Source organism: Emydura macquarii, unplaced genomic scaffold, assembly GCF_026122565.2.
Source record: "Emydura macquarii macquarii isolate MOO-44397 ecotype Brisbane River unplaced genomic scaffold, CSIRO-AGI_Emac_v2 contig_705, whole genome shotgun sequence".
Classification (NCBI taxonomy): domain Eukaryota; kingdom Metazoa; phylum Chordata; order Testudines; family Chelidae; genus Emydura; species Emydura macquarii.
Window position 1 is genome coordinate 1,650,724 of NW_027130842.1, and position 21,549 is coordinate 1,672,272.

Genomic DNA, 21,549 nt, shown 5'->3' on the forward strand with positions numbered 1-21,549 from the left:
AAAAGATGCATACATACTGTAGCACAGCTTTAAGCTTTAAAATTGTTTTTGGCACAAAGCATATAATCTCGATCAGTGGTTCCCAAAGTGGGGTCCCTAAACCCCTGAGGGTCTGCTGTGGGCTATGTGGGGGACTGTCTCTTGAGCCAGAGCTGGAATGAGCAGAACAGCTTTCCACCACTTTTGTTGCATGGAGACAAAGTGTCATCCTTTGCACAGTGTAACTTTGCACATACCATGTGTGAGAGGTCACAAGGACAGGGGCATTCCCATGCTGGTGGGGGCATTCTAGGAGTACCAGAAATGAAGGGGTCTAGGCCATTTAGTCAGATGCCAAGGGATCCCTGGCAGGAAAAAAGCTTGGAAACCACATATCTACATTATATAGAAAAAAAGACCCTTGCATTAAAAGAAAATTAAGGCTGCAAAATTAATCACTGAAAAGTTAGTAAATGCCAGAATTAAGGTTGCCCATGCAAACCTATGTTGGCCCACTTGTGCATATGCACTGTGACACAGTAATTATATGATTACATACTATTTTTATGCTCCCTTTCAATGCCATTACAAAGCATGTCTTTCTAAAGAAAGAATTGCAGGGGTCATTGTGCAGCACAGAAGAAAATTGTTAGTTCAGAACTTGAAAGAACCATCTCACTGTTGACAAGTATTCGGTACAACTATCTACTTTCCATACCTAGGCATTGCTTGCTTTATTTATTTTGCAGCAAGGATTATTTGCAGACAAGTAGTCTAGTGAAAAATAAGGTGAATGTAATTTGGTGGGACAGGACACAGCACAAAATTCCAAAGATTACCTCACTCTCTTAGTTAGACCTTTGGACACTGCAAAGAAATTCTCATGAAGCAGTGTGATTCAGAAAGACTATTGTGTGAAAGCCTGTTACTTCTGGGGTCTAAGACTCTGAGAATTTCATGAAAAGCTTTTAAAGTAATTTTTATCATTTTATTTACATATTTAAAAGAATAACGGAAAAATGAATTATTCTGTATAAGTCTATTCTCCAAATAAACCCTATCAACAAACAACTAGACCTTTTAAGCCTATCACACATGCTTCCTGAAGGCAACAGAAAGCTTGAGGCAGCAAGTTTAAGACTCTTTCTCCTTAACTTTCTATAAAATAAAGAGAAAGAGCAAAGGCAATCAATCAATCTTGATTCTTTCAAAAACAAACTAAAAGTCAAATATGAAAATGACAAAATTAGTCCACACTCCTGCAATGAATTCTGCATGGATGCAAGGGGCCCATCCCTGTGGAGCCCCATTGCAGGGTCATGGTCTCAAAAGGTAGGCTTGCTAGGTCAAGGACAGTATCTTACTGTATCAACATGCTCAGGCCCCATTCTCACCACTCAGCTGTAACAACCCATTTTAAAAGGTCAACTGAATATCCCACTTCAGGATTCTGCCTTTTTCCTTCAGACATTGATGACATTTATTAAGTATTGATGTAATTTTTACATTGAAACATATATACTGCAATGGTTTAGGTTCTTGAATACTTTTTTTATTAGTTTAAAAAGCATTTCTGTTTGCCTTTAAGTTTCATATTGCAACATATCTCTTGACCTCAATATCTTTTGGCAATTAATGTCACAAGTTTTTCATGTGTCATGTAAAGTAGTATTTCCTTTGGTTTACTTTAAATTGGTTGTCTTTCAACTCTTCGTTGAATGGCCCCTTGTCCTGGCATTATGTAAACCAATAAGTGTCTGCCTGACCTTCTCTGTATCATTCATTATTTTGTGTGCCTCTTCCATATGCCCTCCTATTCATTTCTTCTCTAAATTAAAGAGTCCCAGTATTTTCAGTGTCATACATGGAAGATTCTCCATGCCCCAAATCTATTTTGGCTCCTATCTCTGAACCCCTACTATATCTAGTATCATTTTTGAGATAGTAACCAGCAGAACATAATATGCCAACTGAGCTTGCACGCTATTGATTATAGCATTATAATTTCACTATTCAGTCAGTTCAACTGGCATGAAATAAAATATGGCTGTATGAATTCATTCTACTATTGCTTTATCTTCAAGGGAAGCTTTTATCATACCAAACTATGTTGCTTTTCAGTGTTTTCTTTGCAAATATGATGTTATGCAAGATACATGCTCTCTACTAAGAGCTATCCTCAGAACAGAGTTTCTATTCCTGCTTGATCCTGCAGTTAGTATTCTTGCACTGTGACAGTCTTTTGTCTGATGAATGATGGTGAAGTGTCAAATTTTAGCACTTCACTGAAGGATTAAATAGAACATGGACTGTCATGGAATAGGCTCTTATATAACCAAATTCAGCTTTGGTAATCAGCAAGCTAACTCAGGAAAAATATAAAAAACAAGTTGGATACATTTCTTTAAATCTAATATATTTAATTTTTCTGCTTTCTGAAGGTCCTTAGTGTATAGTTTTTATTTGCCAAGCATAGTTATTGGTTCATGCAAAGTACTACGGGACAGCATTCAAAAGTCACTTCTCAATTACAAATTAAGCCTTCCTATATGAAGAGAGATGCTTAACCATTTCTTTCTGTAATATTTAACCTTTCATTTAAAAAAGGTTTCTAGCCCTTACGTTTGCAAAGATATCCTCCTGTACATTAATACATGCTGCATTTTATTGTTATGCCTGAACACCACTCTAGTGTATGCTGCTGCTTGTGGAAGAGCTATCAGCAGCAGCACAGCGAAAACAAAAGATCATTTTCACTGCTGTTACTCTGAATCTGGGTGACAACAGCAAAACTGACAATCATGTCAACTGTCACTATTTCTAGTTAAGAAAATTAACCCAGCGAAAGCTTAGCACCACAACTAATCAGGAGAGAAGAGAACCCAAAAGCAACGATGATACCCCCCTCTCTCTGAAAACAGTTTGGAGGCCAGAAGGGTAGAGTGGTACAGATTCTTCACCTAAACAGCAGTCATGAGTCTCTGGATGAGAGGAGAGGGGGAAAGGATACAAGTGCAACCCTATCTATCATTTCCTGATTTTTAGATGCTTAAACATGCAACCTCAATATCTCTTAACATAGTTATTTGGATTAATTTTTATCAAATAAAACAATAAATTATTTGACGTGCAAGTACTATATTTGTCTAGATATCATTGGAATCCTCTGTATCACATTCCTAGTAAGGTCAGCAGAGTGGCATCCTACAACCCAGCACACTTTAGACATATCACAGGAGATCCTGATTCCTTTGGAGCTGTGCAGCTTTTACCTTGCAAGATGCAGAGTGACTGAGGCAAAGGCTATTAAAATGAGTCTTTCCTAAACTATACACACAAGCTGTTAAAGAAAGTTTATTTTTAATTAATGGGGAAAGTTAACTTTCCACTCCCTTTATACTCAACTTTTTTTTATTATTATTTTGTTCCATTTATCTGAAACAAGTATACCCAGAGGCAGACACAAAAGCCTGGAAAATTTAAGCTTTAAAGATGAAAGTATCAGACAGTTATAAGTGCCTGAGAACTCCCGTACAACCTTAAATGCAGCAGCACTGACAGCCCTCGCTGTAATGTACAATCTGAGAATGAATGTTAGGCACAGAACATTTTTATTTATTTTTTTAAGAGATTATTTCATCAATATCTTTCCCTTCTACTTTTTGTTTAGAACTTAGAGAAGCTTAAAACTTCTATCCATAACTAACACAGCATGAAGGTTCTCATATGTATTTCTAAAAAAAAGGCAATCTATGGCCCCTCTATTGCTCCTGGATCCATACAGGTGGACATATATGTCTTTATAGAGTCTGAGTCTCTTCTGTGGAAACTTGTATGGAAACAAATCTAATCGCACATTGGGGCCTACCTCCTCAAAAAAAAAATGGTTAGTACACTCCTGAAAGCAATAAAATTTGTACAAGACAAACTATTAGCAAAAAATCATATATTTAATCAGTCCTTATGACGTGTTTTATTTTTTTGTACATAAATGAAAAGCAGTATTCACAAAGCAAATTTCATTAAAAAATACTAAATGATTCACTTAATTTTAAAAAATTACATAAAAACATTTTAATGTACAAAAGATTGATACTTTACAACAGGTTGAACACTGTAAGCAGTATATAGTCCATGTAGCTTGATGCTTTCTTTCATGTGTACATTGGGTGTGCATAGACACAAATACTTTATAATTAAAATATCTGAATATCAATATATAAGCAATTCATACAAGTGACCCATATACATACATGTTAATTTACAGATTGGCTGCAAACTATTAAGGAAATATTTGTAATAAACCACCTCCCTGACTATTTTATATAAAACGTAAACAAAGAGGGATTTGACTAACAGATTTTAATGTTCATGAGGTAGAAACACTTTTAGAAACAACCAAACAAACATATGCCATATGAAAATTCCAGGTGTCATAATACCATGCAGTAGTTTAAGAAAATTAAGAATTTTCTGTGGTGAACCACAGAAACATAGTTCTTATTGAGTAATTTATTTATACACCTGTCAGTTTTAAAAATACAGTAATATGCTACCATTTAGTTAAAAATCAAAACTGTGGGTAAAATCTTCCAACGTGCCTAAGCGGCACAGAAGCCTAAATCTCAAGTTAGGCTCCTAAGTGACGTAGGATGTCACTTAGGTACTTTTGAAAATTGTACCTTACATCCATATTTATTCAATGATCATTTCAGGCTTCAGGATTACAGTCTGGGCAGACAATCCCCACCACACACTGTATGGTTTTTATCCTGCTGAAGAGCATTATGCATTGCCTCTTCAGGCTCACCAATGCAACAGATGGGAGAAATATTAAGGCTTAGTCACTTAGGATTTATGTCTAAAGTTAGACACTGAGGCCCCAATCTGCAATGAGAGATGTGTGGGTGGACCTCTACACATGGTCAGAGTCCCATTGAAGCCAATGGGGCTCTGAATCCACCCATGGGTCCATCCATCTGCACAGATATCATTGCAGGACTGGGTTCTAAGTGCTGAATTCTTTCATCAGAGACTTGCACATAACTTGTGATTAAATCAACAGGAGTTCTGTGCAGGTATGAGATGTGCAGAATTTGGGTCTAAAACTGCCAGCAGCATCTAATGTTTGGGAGAAGAGTAGCAAAGAGGAAATGAGAGAACAGAGACAACAGTAAGACTAAACAGAACAAAGAGAAGACAAGACAGAAACTGCAGAAGCAAAGAAACAATTTATTCCACTAAATATACTAGCACTTCTTCCACCACAGATTAGTAACACCTCCGTTAGAAAAGCCAAATCAGGCCCCCAGGAAGCGGCAGGAACTAGAGAAGACCAAATCACTTAAAGTAAAACTAAAAAAAAACTGGGTCCTTTAAAAAAATTAATTTTATTAAAATGTAAAACCGTTTTCAGCACCGGTATGATGCTATCCCATTTAGATAGGATAAATCTGGAGATCTGTTTATTGAATAAATTCTACAGATAACACCTAAAATCTTGACGGGAAAAACAGGTTAAGTAAAGGGATGTTCATATTTAGAGAGACTTCAGAAAACAGCTAACCTGACTGAAGATTTTTTAAACATTTTTGGAGTTATTCAGTCAGTATTTTGAGCCAGTGAACAGACTCACCATGATCTACCTTGCTTTCTTATTGTTCAGCAAATAAAACTAGAGCTTCTACTATGAAAATCTTAAACAATAAAAGAACGAGCATACTTGAGGGATTGTCATATGATAGCAAGAAAAGTCATCTAGGGTTTTCTCTGTTTAGGGTGTGAGACAGCAAAATCTTTTTATAATTTGAAACAGGGTTCAAGAAACTGTTTACAGTTAGTTTATGGTGGGAAAAATATACAATTTGTGAGCAAGATAGGAGAATGTTTGGTTTTGCTTCTGCTCTTGGAATTACCTGAACAAGGTACCTATGATTATAGTAACTATGTTTTAATATTTTTAAGGCTCATAAAGGCTTCTGGAGATGGGTTACTAAACAAACAAAAATCAAGCTGGTCATTTAGAATATAAACACTGCAGTGCTACCACCACACAACATCTTTAATAAAAGGTACTAGAACCAGGAACTCTATTCTGGAGAGGTTAGAAGATCAGAAACACTAATAAAAAGATGTCTGATTAAACATATGTTTAAAGAATTCTCTAAAGTGACAACTTACAAATGTACCAGCTAAACAAGCAAAATAATGTAGAGAATGAAACCTGCATTCCAGTACTTTCAGATACATTTATTTATGACTAAACTAACATAGCTACTTAAAGCTAAAAATAATTTCTAAATATTAAGGTTTCTTTTTTATAATCAACTTATTAAAGCTCCACCATTAAGATTTAACCCATTATTTCATAACAGTTTCCTGGTTATATTTGAATAGTTATGGCAAATTACAATCAAGCTTATTTTTCTAATAGTAACTGTACCTGTACAGGATATACTGCATACTGACTATTGAAAATACTGACTGGTAAATCCATGAATCTGAGTGAAAAAGTACTAATATTTGATCAACACAAACACCTGTGCAAAGATACAACTACCTACAGACAGCATCAGGGTCCCGTGATTATTAGATAAGAAAAAGTTCAAGGCCTGACTTTGACCCACGTATTAAGGTATAACGAACGCTAGCTCCAACAGTAAAAGAGAATGCAAAATTACACATTTCCATTAATAAAGGTAACTTTTTTCTAAAAGGAAAACTAGCACCTTAGCTTGTCCTGAAAACATGGCCTTTTCACTAGGCAATGACTAATGCCAAAATAAAAAGTTTTTCTTCCAACACACTTCTAAGAGACTTAAAACAAGTGATGCATGCCAACTTGAAATTTTTTTATGAAAAATATACCCCACACAGACAAAATTGTTTTCCAATACCCTTCAATGCCCAGTTTTAACTGCTGAATGTTTTGTACAGATATAAAAATTGTAACCTTAAACTATACTACTTTGCTGTCATAAGGAAGTCTGGTCCCACCAAAAGTTTGCAAATGGCTTATCATCAGGTATAGCAGTCAATGACTGATTTTACTGGGGTTATTTCTTTTAAATGACTGGAGTATTTGAGAATGAAAGGTAATTTTCTAAGATTAGTGACAACACTATGACCAAAGAAAAGTCTGTAAAAGAACAATGAGATTGAAAATGAATTTAGCAACAATTGGGAATTAAACCATGCCACAAGAGAGTTTAATTATGTAATGTATCAGAAATCTTAAACTTTAAATTTAAGTACATCTAATCAAATTAATTCAGAGCAATGTCCACTTTAGCAATATAACCAAACAGTAAAACTGAATGCTAAATGTAGGATTTTTTTTTTTCAAATTAAGTCTACTTTTTCTTACTTAGAAATGTATTTTTGTATAGTAGTATTCTATATATGTGCAATTCCTATGTATTAAAGATTAAGACTTTGTGAAAGTTAAGATGTTGTATCTTCGTTAATGAAAAGAATGCAAAAAATAAAATACAGTCAGTGCAGTAGTTAAAAGTTCACATAAAAATTTTTACCATCACCTTTTTTTGAGAATTGTCCAATATATAATTAAAAAAATAGAATGTGAATTCTGGGTTATAAAGTCACCCTATACAAAATTTTAAAAATAATTGTAAAACGTTCTGAAGGATAAATACTAATTCTTTTCCCTACTTTACGCTATTCTCTTGCAAAGGCTCTTTTTTGTCCAGCTTTTACAACGTCATCAGGAGATGCTGATTTAAAGTCAAATGGTGTTATTGCTATTAAAGGGCCAATTTCCTTATGTTTTACTTCTTGTACTTGCCTGCTATATAGGAAAGTCTTATGGATATCAATTTTGCGCCGTTTACATCCTTTTTGAGGATAACGGAGACACAAAGTTAAAGCAAAAGCTGAAGGTCTGGCACAGAGAGCCTTCATCCATGAAACAGACAGATCCTGGCTCTTAGAAATACATTCTTTTTTGCTTTTTTTATTTCCTTTAGCTAAAAGGAATTTTTTCCCTTGCTTTGAACTTAAAACTTTAGTTTCTGGGACAACGGTATTTGATTGGCCTACTACAGCTTCTGCAGATACTTCTGGATATTTTATAAGGACACTTAAGTCAATGTTTGTATTTACTCCTGCAGAAGGCCCCGTTTCAGCTATACTGAACCTTGAACAGTCTTTTATTTCTGGAGGCTTATCTACTTCAATGGTTTCTGCAATTAAATCTGAAAGTGACAAATTCTCAAGTTCTCTTACTGGAGAAGCCTTAGATAATGCCAGAGAAGAAAGAGATCCTGTTAATTCTGGCATCCCAGTTGAAGCTTTATGTTGACCGGCTAGTTGTGACAATGGTGAGGATCCCAATTTCAAATCTGTAAAACTCGCAGATGACTGATTATAAAGATCAGACAAAGAACAACAGTAGTTTGGATTACTTTCCTGGTTTTCTTGTAGCAGGTCAGCCAGTGATGGACCTCCAGACTTTGAAAATAGCAAACTACCCATTTCTGAAGATGAGATGTCTTGCCTGGTATTTTGTAGAAATGAAGGAAAATTTTCAAAAAGCTCAGTCTTTCTATTCTGAGCACAGTTTATTTCGTTATCAAGTGCCAGTTTCCCTAAAGCACTTACTAAGCCAGGACGACTATCCAAACTTCCCTTACTATTATGATCTGAAGAATTCTGGACCCCACTTACTGCTCTGTCTTGGAGACTCAAATAATCATAAGTTATATTCTGCATCAGCAAAGATTTCAAGTCCTGTGTTTCCTTGCACTCCAACTGTTTCCAGGAAGGATTTTCAGACTGACAAGCTTCCAATAATTCAGTCCCTACATTACAACAAATTTTACCTTCATTGCTGGAAATCAAACTTACTGTGCTGGTATTGTCTGGTAGTCGTACTGCTACCTGTTTACTGACGGATTCATAACATGATACTTCAAACAAATCATGACTGAAGGAAGAAGACAAAACTCTTGAAGATTTAAGGGAAGATTCTGATATTTTCTTTTCAATTGAAGATATATTAGAGTTTTTAGGTTTGAAGCACATTTTGTCACTTAAAGTTGAAAAGTAACAAGGTGATTTAGTTTTGACTGTTAAGCTGCTGAGTTCAGATGTGTTGGTGTTTGCTGAAGTGTTTTCAATTAAGTAAGACAAGTTCTCTGTATTAGTAAAAGTTTCTGAACAATGTAAGTCTCCTTACCTTACAATAGCCAATAATTTTCAGATAGATGCACGGTCACAACGAAAAATTCCATTTTTTTTAAGGAGACAGCAACAGCAAAGGCAAGAAGAAACATGAAAGGCATTTAATTACTAAATGTTACTGAAAAATTGCATTGCATCATATTCTCTAAAATCAGATAAAATTGTGAGTTCTGAAGGTTTTATTCAATCATTTAACAAAATCATTTACAACTATCCAGCAAAAGAAACACTAAGTCAGTCAATGAATATCAACTCTTAAGAAGTCTGAAACCACACAACCAAGCTATTGTACTAGCTCTACAAAAATAGTCTTGCCATATCACAAAGAAACAATTAAATGTCTTAAAATTTGCTGTCTTAAAAAATACAAAATAAATAAAAAGTTAGTTGGATAATTTAAGTAGTCACATATCTAAGGTATTTATTCGAAAACCGAATTTTATTGGGAATTGAGATTGTTTACATTTTGAATTTAGGAGGACAGGACCCAGTCTAAAAATAAAACTTGATTTTAAGTTTTATAAAAACTGCTGCTTCCTTTAAAGAAATGTACTGTATATTTCTTAAAACCTTGACATTTATTTAGAAAAAAAGGATTGAGATAACTTAGTTTTGTTTTCCAATGGGTGATTTTAATATAACAGTGCAAGTATCTTCCAGTTTTAAAGTCAGGATTTTCCTATGTGCAGACAGTGAACATAAACATAATTAAATAAAAGCATACCTTTTGTTGTCTTTCCTGTGGTCACAACTTCTTCATTCTTGATCTTCATATTTTGCTCACTGTCTTGTGCAAGCACAAGATCCAAAGCCTTCTGTGCATCAAATTTACTATTCAGCACTGCTTCCACCATCACCTGCTCTGGTATAGTTTCCCCCAACACTTCTCTCATCTGGTCAAGGCAGGAATAAAGTCGAGCTACAAACGACATTGGTAGTTACAAAATTGTAAAACATGTATTTTCTTAAAATGGCTTGACAAATTACTAAGTCACGCTTGCAACAAATATATTTGGGGTGGGACAGGAATGGTAATTATAAAATCATTGCAACATGATTTCTTCCTATGGCAGGCTCTCTTACCCCCAAACTGAAGAGCTTTTCAACTATTTCACCAAAAATTACTACAAGAAATATATGTAATAATTTTAAAATTGTCTTTAAAGGGCTGAACACTTAATTAGATGTTACCAACATGAACAGTATTCATTACAAAGAAGAAATGCAATTATTCAGCTTAAAACTATTCAAAGTAATTTGATACACCCATGTGTTATCCATTTAATAGCACATTTTAAGTGTTTACAGATAATGTAATTAACTTCTATGGTAAACAGTATCTTTTCAGGCCTGGGGATTTAGCAATTGAATAACCATAAATGCTAGCATCTTTAGATTAACACTCTAGCATTAAAGCTACCTGAAATCTTTACCTTTCCTAGAACTGAGAGAGATTTCTGGGTTTTAAAATCCATACTCTGAATCCAGACTTCCCTATTAAAATTGCATACATTACAGAAGGTAAAGGGAAATGAAAGGGAGACTGCAAAATAAAGTAATGGACAATCTTAAAAACAATAAAACAAAATGAAAATACAAAATACAAAAGGAATTTCTGTAATAAGTTTAAAACTGAGTATAAATTATTTTTTTTAAAAGGGAGACAAGGTAGGTGAGATAATATCTTTTAATGGACCAACTTCTGTTTTAAAAAGAACAGTCAGAGATATGCTCACACTGGCTGTTTAGCAAGGATCCCTACTACAGCCCACTTCTCTTTTTTTTAAAACAGTTGCAAAGGTAGGAATACAAATATTTTCAAGCCAGTGTGTATTAGTAAATCTAACTGAAACGAGCAAAACATTCATTTTAAGAATGGGCGTTTTTTAAGAGACATTAAATGCACAAAACATTAACTTCCCACAATAAATATTTAAATGTATCAAGAATCACAGGGAGAGCTACTTGACAGTAGTTATGGTTCTTCAGAATCACCCTGTGCATTTATACTTGTGGGGGATAGTTCCCCTGCCACCTCAAGCTCATAAACCGCTCATGAAAACCCTATCTGTTGGGGCTGAATGATCACCCTCCTTTTGGCAAACATTCAGCCCTGGTCTACACTTTACCTGGAGATTCGGCGGCAGTCGACGGGAGTTATGCAAACTACACAGAGTAGCTTGCGTAACTCACGTCAACTGCTGTGCTTCCCTTCTGCGCACTGTCTACACCGTGCTGTGCTGACGGGAACAGCGCTCCCGTCAACACAGTGCTACACTCCTTGAGGGGGTGGTTTACCAGCGTCAACTTCCTGATTGATTGAGCGGGTCTACACTGACTGCTCAATTGATCCAGAAAGATCAATCTGGCGGCAGCGAATTTGCTGCCGTCAGTATAGACATGGCCTCAGACCCTATAAGGGAGTGCAGCTCCCAACTACCTCAGTTCCTTCTCCTGAACCACAGATTCCTATGTGCATTGAGAACTGCAGGGTAAAGGAGAAGGTGGGAGGTAAATATGAACGTGCAGAAGCAACTCTCAAAGAATCACTGTTACTGGGAAGCAATCTATATTTTTTCTTCAATGGCCCCTCTATGTTCTGACTACTGAGGGATTAGTGAGTAGTACAGCCCCAGTGAAATGTAGCCTGAGGAGTTCTCAAATAAAGACCGCAAAACAGGTCTCTTGAACCCATCATTAGAGTGTGATGCTAAGTTTAAGGAATAGAGTTTACTGAATTTATAAACGGAACGCCAAATAGCTGTTCTGTAGAGTTCAGCAACTGAGATAAGTCTAATGCATGTCACACATTCAACAGTGGCCTTAACTAAGTGAGCCTTAAGCCCTGATGGATATGGACTTCTGCTATGTTATAACAAAACTGTGTAGGATCTAATCCTTTGATAATCTCTGGGTGGATATGGCATTTTCCCCCTATAGGCAAAAACTATCTGTTGAACTGCATAAAGTTTAGTTACTTCCAGATGGAAAGAGAGAACCCTTTTCACTGTAAACATATGGAAACAAGCACCACCTGGGGGTAGGCAGGGGGCTTAGGTGAAAAAGACAGGGAGAGGATGGACTGATTGATGTGGATGTCTAAAAACACTCTGGGAATTAATTTAGGATATGACTGGAGGACCACTATGTCCTTATGTAATGTGGTATGATAAATTAGTCATTAGGATTTGCAATTCTTCACTAGCTCTGCTGGTAGAGGTGATAGTCATGAGAAATGCTATTTCAGAAAGATAAATGTGTAAGGGAGCAATCCCCCACAAGGCAATGCTTTCCAAACTTTTGAATTCTGGCTTACCTCTTTGGGAAAATGAAACCAACTATGCAACTTCTGCTACACTGCCATGTGCTGTTAAAAGCCTACATATCTGAAATGTATGCATATCCCATGATCCTTACCCTCCAGGCACCATCCACACTAGGGCAGTGTTTCCCCAAAAAGGTTCACATGACAAGTATAAAGGCAGGCCCTCTGTTCTAAGGTTTCACAACCTATAACAGACCTATGATGGGGTGTCCACCCCACACTCGCCCTGAAGGGATTAATGTAGGCCAGATGTGCCAATTAACCTATTAGACTGAAGGCTGAGAGAAAAGCCTTAATTAGAAGTGCAAGAACCAATGAGGCCTATATAACCCAGGAAGATGGCAACAGAAGAGGCTGCTGGGAATGTTTGTGGAAGCTGCAGAGACATGTAGCCTGCAGTTATTGCCTAGAAGGAGGGAGTGCTGAAGCTGGCAGACCCAGAGAAGGAAGGGAGAGCCAGATGGTTAGGAAGGGCTCAGGAAAATGCAGCAAGATATGGGGTTGAACGGACCCAAACTGCTGATTAAAGGGTACCTCAGCCAGAACCTGGAATAGAGGATGAGCTAGGGTTCCCCAACCAGCCACTGGGGAAGTAGCACCAGCGGGGCAGTGAGTAGGAAGACTGCCTGAGCCTGTGTGTGGGAAGAGATTTTCCAATCCTGGGAAGAGGAAACCAGAACAGTAACTTAGCCAGAGAGCTGACGGCTGAGTCACAAAGAGGCTGCAGCAGCTCCTGAGGTGAAAGACAGAGGTGGAGGGACAGCATGCAACCGTAGGAAAGGATGTTGACCTGGTGAGCTATTCCCCAGAATGACCAGGAGGAGGTGCCATACCTGCAGTGAGTAGGGCACCCCATCGTAAGTGAGTCTTGTACATAGGACCACATCAGCAATCAGACAGGTCCCTGCATAAAATCCTTTCAAATTCACAAAGATGGAAATAGAGCTGCCCCCAAAGCCAGGGTCAGCCTTCGTGACAAGACCAACATGAATGACTCTCAAATCCCTTACTGGATGACACAGAGACACTGTTGCCAGTCCCAAAACATAGATCCATGCTGAAGAACTTTAAAACTTTTCCGGGCCAGAAGATAATAGATCCAGAGAAGTTATAATAATAATAGGGACGTTAATATTTTTAAAATGAGTTCAACAGGCTCAAGGATGTGGACAGAGTCAAAGAGCTGTGGACGAGATAAAAGTCTGCTGAGGTGGCTCTGGGATTCTGCATTGTAGACTCCATGCTGGAGGAGTTGCTCTGAAGTATTATCCTTAGAATGGTGCCAATGTTTCTTTCTGTTTCAGGAGATGCATCCTCAGTGCTGGGTAAAGGGTCTCTCTTCTCCTTTCTTTTAGCAGGAAAAGTTAAGAGAAATGTGGTAAAGAGACATATTAGAAGTATGGCAGCTTACATGAGCTCAGTCATCAGTGCCAGACTTGTGTTCAAAGCGACATCATTTCTTCCACAGTAAGGAAGAGGGCTGATAATACAGTAAGGAAGAGGACTGATAGAGTTGTCTGGAGGCACTCTGGGGTGTTAGGTTTTGATGGCATACTGCCAGAACCAGGTTAAAGTGCCAAACCTTAGGATGCTGGAAAAGTCTTAGCAAGGTTCACCAATGCAGACTACTCAGGAGTTTATTGATCATCACATTAAATGGAAGAGTCTTGGAGTTAAACAAACCTGTGCTCAAACCTAGCTTAAAGTCTAGTGCTGAAGCCAGCATGAAGGCTAATGGCTTGGGCCATTATGTGGTCATGGGCTTCATCACCAAAGATAGACACTGTGGGCCCTGGATAGAACCCTGGCCTTCTGAAGTTTCAGCCTGTGCATTCAAGTTTTCTCTCATGAAGTACAGAATGAGAGTTGTCCATCCCAACAAGCTTGAGTTTTAGAGAGCCTTGCAAACCAACACTGCTACAGAGTGGGCCTCTCCCAGGCAGATGAGACACCATGCATGCACATAAGACTCCAAAAAAATTGACGGACATCATGAATCCTTTGGGGGACCAGATGTAGGACCCCTGAGGTTGTAAAGAGACAGCTGAGGGGGGAATATAATAGAGGTCTATAAAATCATGACCGGTGTGGAGAAAATGAATAAGGAAGTGTTATTTACCACTTGACATAACATAAGAACAGGAGGCACACAATGAAATTAATAGGCAGCAGATTTAAAAATAACATATAGAAAGACTTCTTCACACAACACATAGTCAACCTATGGAACTCGTTGCCAGTGGATACTGTAAAGGCCAAAAGTATAACTGGGTTTAAAAATGAATTAGATAGGTTCATGGAGGACAGGTCCATCAATGGCTATTCGCCAAGATGATCAGCTACACAACCCCATCCTGTCCAAGTCCCTAAGCCTCTGACTGCTGGAAGCTGGGACTAGCCAACAGAGGATGGATCACTTGCTAAATTATCCCATTCTGTTCACTCCCTCTGAAGTTTCCAGCACTGACCATTGTTGGAAAACATGCTCCTAGGATACATGGACTATTGTCTGACCAAGTATGGCCATTTTTATGTTCTTTTGTGAAGTCATGCACGTTACACAAAAAAGCAGAAAACTTTCCTAAAACTACCAAAAATCCACTATTAACTATACACCCACTATATATATATAAATACATCTGTAAAGAGGTGCTAAGTAAGGGTCAGAGGGTGCAGACATAGACACAGCAAAGGTTTCTGTATACTCTCCACCACAACAGCAAAGAAACTAAAGAGGCTAGTCAAATTTTCCAAGGACAAAAGGGACTATTCTGATCTAGTCTGATTTCCAGTACAAAACAGTTCAGAAAACCTCTCCAAAATAATTCCTAACGTACATCTTTAAGAAAAACATCACATCTTAATTTAAAAATTGTCAGTGATGGAGAATTCACCGCAACCCTTGGTAAATTATTCCAATCGTTAATTACTCTCACCGGTAAGTCTTATTTCCAGTCTGAATTCATCTAGCTTCAACTTCCAACCACTGCATTGTGTTATACCTTTCTCTGATAGATTGAAGAGCCCATTATTAAATATTTGCTCCCCATGTAGATACTTATAGATGGCAATCAAATCACCCCTTAACCTTCTCTTTGTTAAGCTAAATAATTGAGTTATTTGAGTTTATCACTGTAAGACATGTTTTCCAACCCTTTAATCATTCTCATGGCTCTTCTTTGAGCCCTCTCCAATTTACCAACCTCCTTCCTGAATTATGGGCACTAGAACTGGACATATTCCAGCAGCAGCCACACAGCCACACCAGTGCCAAAATAGAGACAAAATAATTTGTCTACTCCTACTCAAGATTCTCCTTTATACATCAAAGAATCACATAAGCCCTTTAGCCACAGCATCATATGGGGAGCTCATTTCAGCTGATTACGCACCATGACTCCCACATCTTTTTCATAGTCACTGCTTCCCAGGATAGAGTCCCCCATTATGTAATATGACCTACATTCTTTGTTCCCAGTTGTATACATTTACATTTGGCCGTATTAAAACATTTTATTTTCTTGCGCCCAGTTTACCAAGCAATCCAGATCACTCCTGTCCTCTTCATCACTTATAACTCCCCCAATTTGTGATAGGTTATCAGTGATAGGTTTTCTTCCGGGTCATGTATAAACATGTTAAACAGCATAGGTCCAAGAACTAATCCTTGCAGAACCCCACTGGAAACACACACACTTGATGCCAATTACATTTTGACACTAGTTGGACAGTTTTTAATCCATTTTAATTTGATGAGAGACAGAAGGTGGGTTAAGTAATAGCTGCAGAACTCAAAATCTTTTCTCTTTCACTAACAGAAGATAGTCCAATAAAAGATATTACCTCACCTACTTTGTGGGTTCGTATCCTGAGACCAACATGGCTACAACACTGTAAACAACAAATGTTAATTTTATATCATTCTAATTTAAAAAAAAAAATCAAAATGTCATGTGGTACAAAGTCAAATGCCTTACAGAAGTCTAAGTATTTTACACTAACACTATTACCTTTATCAACCAAACTTGTAATCTCATGAAAAAAGATATTAAGTTAGTTTGACAGGATTTATTTCCATAAACCCATGTGCTCAAATCCCAAATCAGGTGCTCTATTATCTTGCCAACGCCTGGTGTCAGGCTGGCCTATAAATTATCCAGTTCATCCCAGGGTAACATTACATTTCTTCCAGTCTTCTTGAACTTTTCCACTGTTCCAAAACTTACTGAAAATCAACATTAATGGTCCAGTGAGCTCCTCGGTCAACTCTTTTGGAACTCTTAAATGCAAGTTATCCAGCCTTGCTGATTTAAAAATGTCTAACTTTCACTTCTGTTTAACATACTCCTGAGACACTAGTGGAACTGAAAGATTGTTATCACCATATAATGAGACTATCTTCCCCTGCCCCCAATATAGAACAAAATTATTTATTGAATACTTCTGCCTTTACTGAATTATTATTGATAATTCTAACATTTCCAATAATGGACCAATACCATTGTCAGAGTCTTTTTGTTCCTAACCTCTTTAAAAAACTCCTTATTGTCCTTAACTCTGAGGACTATAGCTTTCTCATTGTGTCCCTTAGCTTCCCTTATCATTATTCTACAATTGCTAACTTCTGATTTATATTAATTTCTATCAAGTTCCCCTTTCTCCCTTTTATATATATATATATATAAACCTGGTTTAGAGGGGAAATGAGGGGAGCTATAAATACATTTTTTTAAAATTATAATTATATATAAAAAGAATAATAATATATATAATTATAATTGTTTTTAAATTTATTTATAGCTCCCTTCGCTTCCCCTCTAAACCAGGTTGGGTTTTTAAATAAGTACAGCCTTCTTACTCATGTGTGGCTTTTGGGCATCTAGTAAGGTATTCTTAAATGATTCACAATTCTCATTCAGATTCTTCTGATTAAATTCTTCCACTAGCTGATTTGGCTAACTTCACAAAGCTGAAAACAACTATGAGCCAAATCAGCTCATAATTGTTTTCAGCTTTGTGAAGTTAGCCCTATAAAAGCACCAAATGTGTATGTGTGTGTGTATATATATATATTACCCATCTGATCTTTAATCTGCTTGCACATTATAAATGTGATCAAGTCATGCTCAACTCATACAGTCTCTTATAAGGTGCTAAATATCTTGTCAAGTGGCGTTACCCATGCAACGTCATAGTCACAGCTTCCAACAGGGTTTGTGAACTTGAGCCAACCGGCAAACTGTTCCCTTTACGTGGAAATGTACAAAGGCTCTCAAAAAAGAGGATAAAGTATTCAGAGCAAACTTAACTTGAACAGGTTCTACATGCTATTTTATGGTATACATTTAACATGTAAAAAACTACATATTTAACAAGAAAACTAGGAAAGATACATGTAGCATAAGCAATCTGGCCAATTTAACAATAGTGTAGAAACCTTATCTTTCCATAGTTTAGGGCTAACAAAGTCCTGGAGATGGTAATGGTAGGGGTCTTTCACAGACCACCAAGTCAAATCAAAGAACAGGATAAGTTACTACTTAAACACCTCCTCTGAAATGTGTGGAAAGAAAAATCTCTTACAGGGAATTCAGTGTAGAAAATATAAGCTGGAAATATAAGTTCACGCAATCAGTAGTAAAAATCATTAGTTTCCCAAACTTATTTAAGATAATTTTCTAACACAAAAAATATTGCACCCACAGGAAATAACTATTTTGGCCCTCATTATGGTGAATAAAGTTGAATTAATCCCTGGACTCAGAGTTCCTGGTTGACTAGCGATCACTTATGACCTGGTTACATTATGGGCTAAAAAGAGGATGGTTCCAACCAATATATACTTGATACCTCAAAGGTGCTAATTTCCCAAAGCTGAGGGCAATTATGAGCAAAACTGATTGGAAGGAAAAACTTAGAAAGAAAACCTTAATGAAAATTGTGAGTTCTTTAAGAAGAGTTTATTAGATGGTCAAAAGGTTACAATTCTACAAACAAAACAGAGGACAATTTTGGCTATCCTGGTTTAGTGACAAAGTGGAGACAGCAATTAGAAATGAAAAAGCAATTTATAACACATGGGAAATAGATAATAATCAATACAAATTAGAAGTTAAATGTATAGCAAATTGATAAGGGAAGCTGAAGACATCAGGGGAAAATACATGCCTGGCAGGACTACGGACAATAAGGTTGTTTGTTTGTTTATTAAGAATGTACGCAACATAGGTAATAAATTATACAGGCCCATTACTAGATGAAGATGCCAAAATTGTTAATTAGGATGCAGAAAAAGCAGGGTGTTCAATAAATCTTTCTGATCTGTATTTAAAAAAAAGCAGGACAATAAATTCATAACACATGAAGATGATGAAGTACCTTCCAATCCGTTAGGAACCAAGAAGGATGTTAAACATCATTTACTAAGGATAAACATTTGTATATCAGGAGGCCCAGATACTTGCACCCAAAAGAGTTAGCTCAAGAGATCTCTGACCAGCTGATATTAATATTTAATATATCTTGTAATACAGATGAAATTCCAAAAGACTGGAAGAGTATTAATGTTGTGCTAATATTCAAAAAAGGACAAGCAAAATAACCTGGATTATAGCCCAGTTAGCCTGACATAAATCCCAGGCAAAATAATGAAAAAGCTGATGCAAGATTCAGTTAATAAAGAATTAAAGGACAGAAATATAGTTAATGCCAGTCAACATGGCATTATAGAAAACATTTTTTTCTTCTCAAAAAAATTATTTCATTTTTTGATATTATAAGTTTGGCTGATAAAGGTAACTGCATAGATAGATGTAATATACTTACACTTTTGTAAGGCATTTAACTTCATAATGCACAATATCCTGATTAAAAAATTAGCACTATACAATAGCAACAGAGCACACAAAAATAGATAAAGAACTGGCTGACAGATCTGAAAAAGTAGTTTACAACAGGGAAGACCTATCAATGAATGGGAGTATTTCTAAAGGGGTTCTAAAGTAAATATAAAAACACTACTGACAAAACTTCTGTGCGACACAAAGATTGGCGAAGTAATAAATAACGACCAGGACAAGGCAGTCACACAAAGTGTTCTAGATCACTTGGTAAACTGGTCCCATTCAAACAAAATGTATTTTAATACAGCAAAATGCAAAGTCATACATCCAGGAACAAGGAATTCAGGCTATATCGAAAGAATGGGGGTCTGTATTCTAGAAAGCAGTGGCTCTGAAAAGGATTTAGGATTCTTAGTGGCCAAACAACTCAATGTGAGTTTCCAGTGCAAAGCTGTGGCTAGAAAGACTAATGCAATCCTTGGATAAACAGGAGAGTGGTGAGTAAGAGTGGGGAGGCAATTTTACCTCTGTATGACATTGGTGAGACCAATATTGGAATATTGTACTCAGTTCTAATGTCCACAAAAAAGAAGCGGTGACTTAATTATAATGTATAAATTCATATATAAGTATGTATAAGACTTCATTATAAAGTATAAGTACAGGGAGAAAATACTGGGTACACTAAAGGTCTGTTTAATCTAGTGGAGGAATAACAAGTATCAATAGAAACTGAAGCCAAACCAATTCAAATTAGAAATTGGACAATTTTTTTTAACACTGAGCGTGATTAACCACTGGAACAAACTATCAAAGGAAATGGTGGTTCTACATCTCTTGATGTCTTCAAAGTAAAACTGGATGCTCTTCTGGAAGATACGCTTTAGCCAAAAAAAAGTTATTGGGCTCACTAGAGTGGCAACTGGGGGAAATTTAAGGTAATGAAATACAGGTAGACAGACTAGATTATCTAATGATCCCTTCCAATCTTAAAATACATGAATTTCATTACATATTTTACCTGTGTAACTTACATTAACAGATTTTTGTATTTTATATATTTGTTTCTTCACCAAGTAAACTGCTTTGTGCTTCCCTAACACTTTTTATGCAAAGATTTAAAAAGCACTTTAATAACAACAACTAAATTTCACTATTATTTCCTTTAATAGGTGAGGAAAGAGAGAGATCTAGCCAGTTGCCCGATTTCACATAACCAATTCTGTGGCACAGCCCAAAATTCAACCCACATATCCTGACTTCCAGTTTTGTGCTTTAATCACTTGATCATTTCCCCACGTTATTATAGAAATGCAATTAGAGGACTGTCATGAAATATGGATTTTAGTAGTTTTAATTTAAAATCTGGAAAAACTTCTAGAGATTATTTTTAAATGTATTATTATTCGATATGGTTATTCCTTAGAATTCATGGGTGTTCTACTACATGGCCCCAAAATAGTGGGCAGTTTGATAAAGTCAGTCACTTAGCAATAAAAGCTTATTCAATATAAGAAGATTTCAATAAAAGACTTAAAATCACAGAAGAATGAAAACAAGACTGAACACATTAACTGTTTTTAACAATTACCTTGATCAACTCCAGTTAGGTGGTGATTGGATGTAAAATAATTGGCAGCTTCTTCTGCATCTTCATAGCCATACTCTTCTAATGGCTCAGCAAATGCTGAGGGTTTGTCACGTCTTGAGTAAATAAACTGAGCAGCTACAACAATCAGGAGCAGAATATTAAAAATATTTTTCTGAAACAATTATCCCATTGTTTGAATACAAAACCTACCTAAAGAAAATATGTAATGATCTTGGCCTTCCTCAATTAATTTGGAAAAAAGAATCTCATTTTGTAATTATTAGCCAAGAGGATTGCACTGGGCAAGGAAGAGTCCATACTTAAATGCTGAGGAGGATCATCCCTTTACCAAAAGTGAAGACCTCAAGCAGAAGTCAATATCCATGTACCTTTTAACATAATGAATAATCCTACCTAATTCAATATTCCGTACCAAAATCAAGTTTATGAAGACTTTCAAAGGCAAAACAAATTTTCTAGACAAAGAGTTCTCAACTTTTTTTTTTTTTTTACTTATGACCCAACTTACAACTTCATGCCCTATATCCCAAAAACCTTTGCACTGTTTCAGTTTAAAAAAAAGTAAACACAAACTAATTATGGATTACAAG

General features: G+C 36.4%; 1 protein-coding gene across 2 annotated transcripts in view; it reads right to left on the bottom strand.

Moving 5' to 3' along the window:
- The window catches only part of HBS1L (HBS1 like translational GTPase), a 125,241-nt gene that overhangs the window by 97,509 nt on the left and 6,183 nt on the right, over positions 1–21,549 (bottom strand). Inside the window, exons 3-5 of one of the 2 annotated variants that reach the window (XM_067542262.1) lie at positions 20,939–21,073; positions 9,905–10,099; positions 7,373–9,170 (exon numbers count right to left, since the gene is read on the bottom strand). In XM_067542262.1, the coding sequence (XP_067398363.1) occupies positions 7,657–9,170; positions 9,905–10,099; positions 20,939–21,073 (1,844 nt within the window). In that variant the 3' untranslated portion in view covers positions 7,373–7,656. Of the gene's footprint in view, positions 1–7,372; positions 9,171–9,904; positions 10,100–20,938; positions 21,074–21,549 lie in introns of those variants that run through there. The other variant, XM_067542261.1, reaches the window with a different exon arrangement.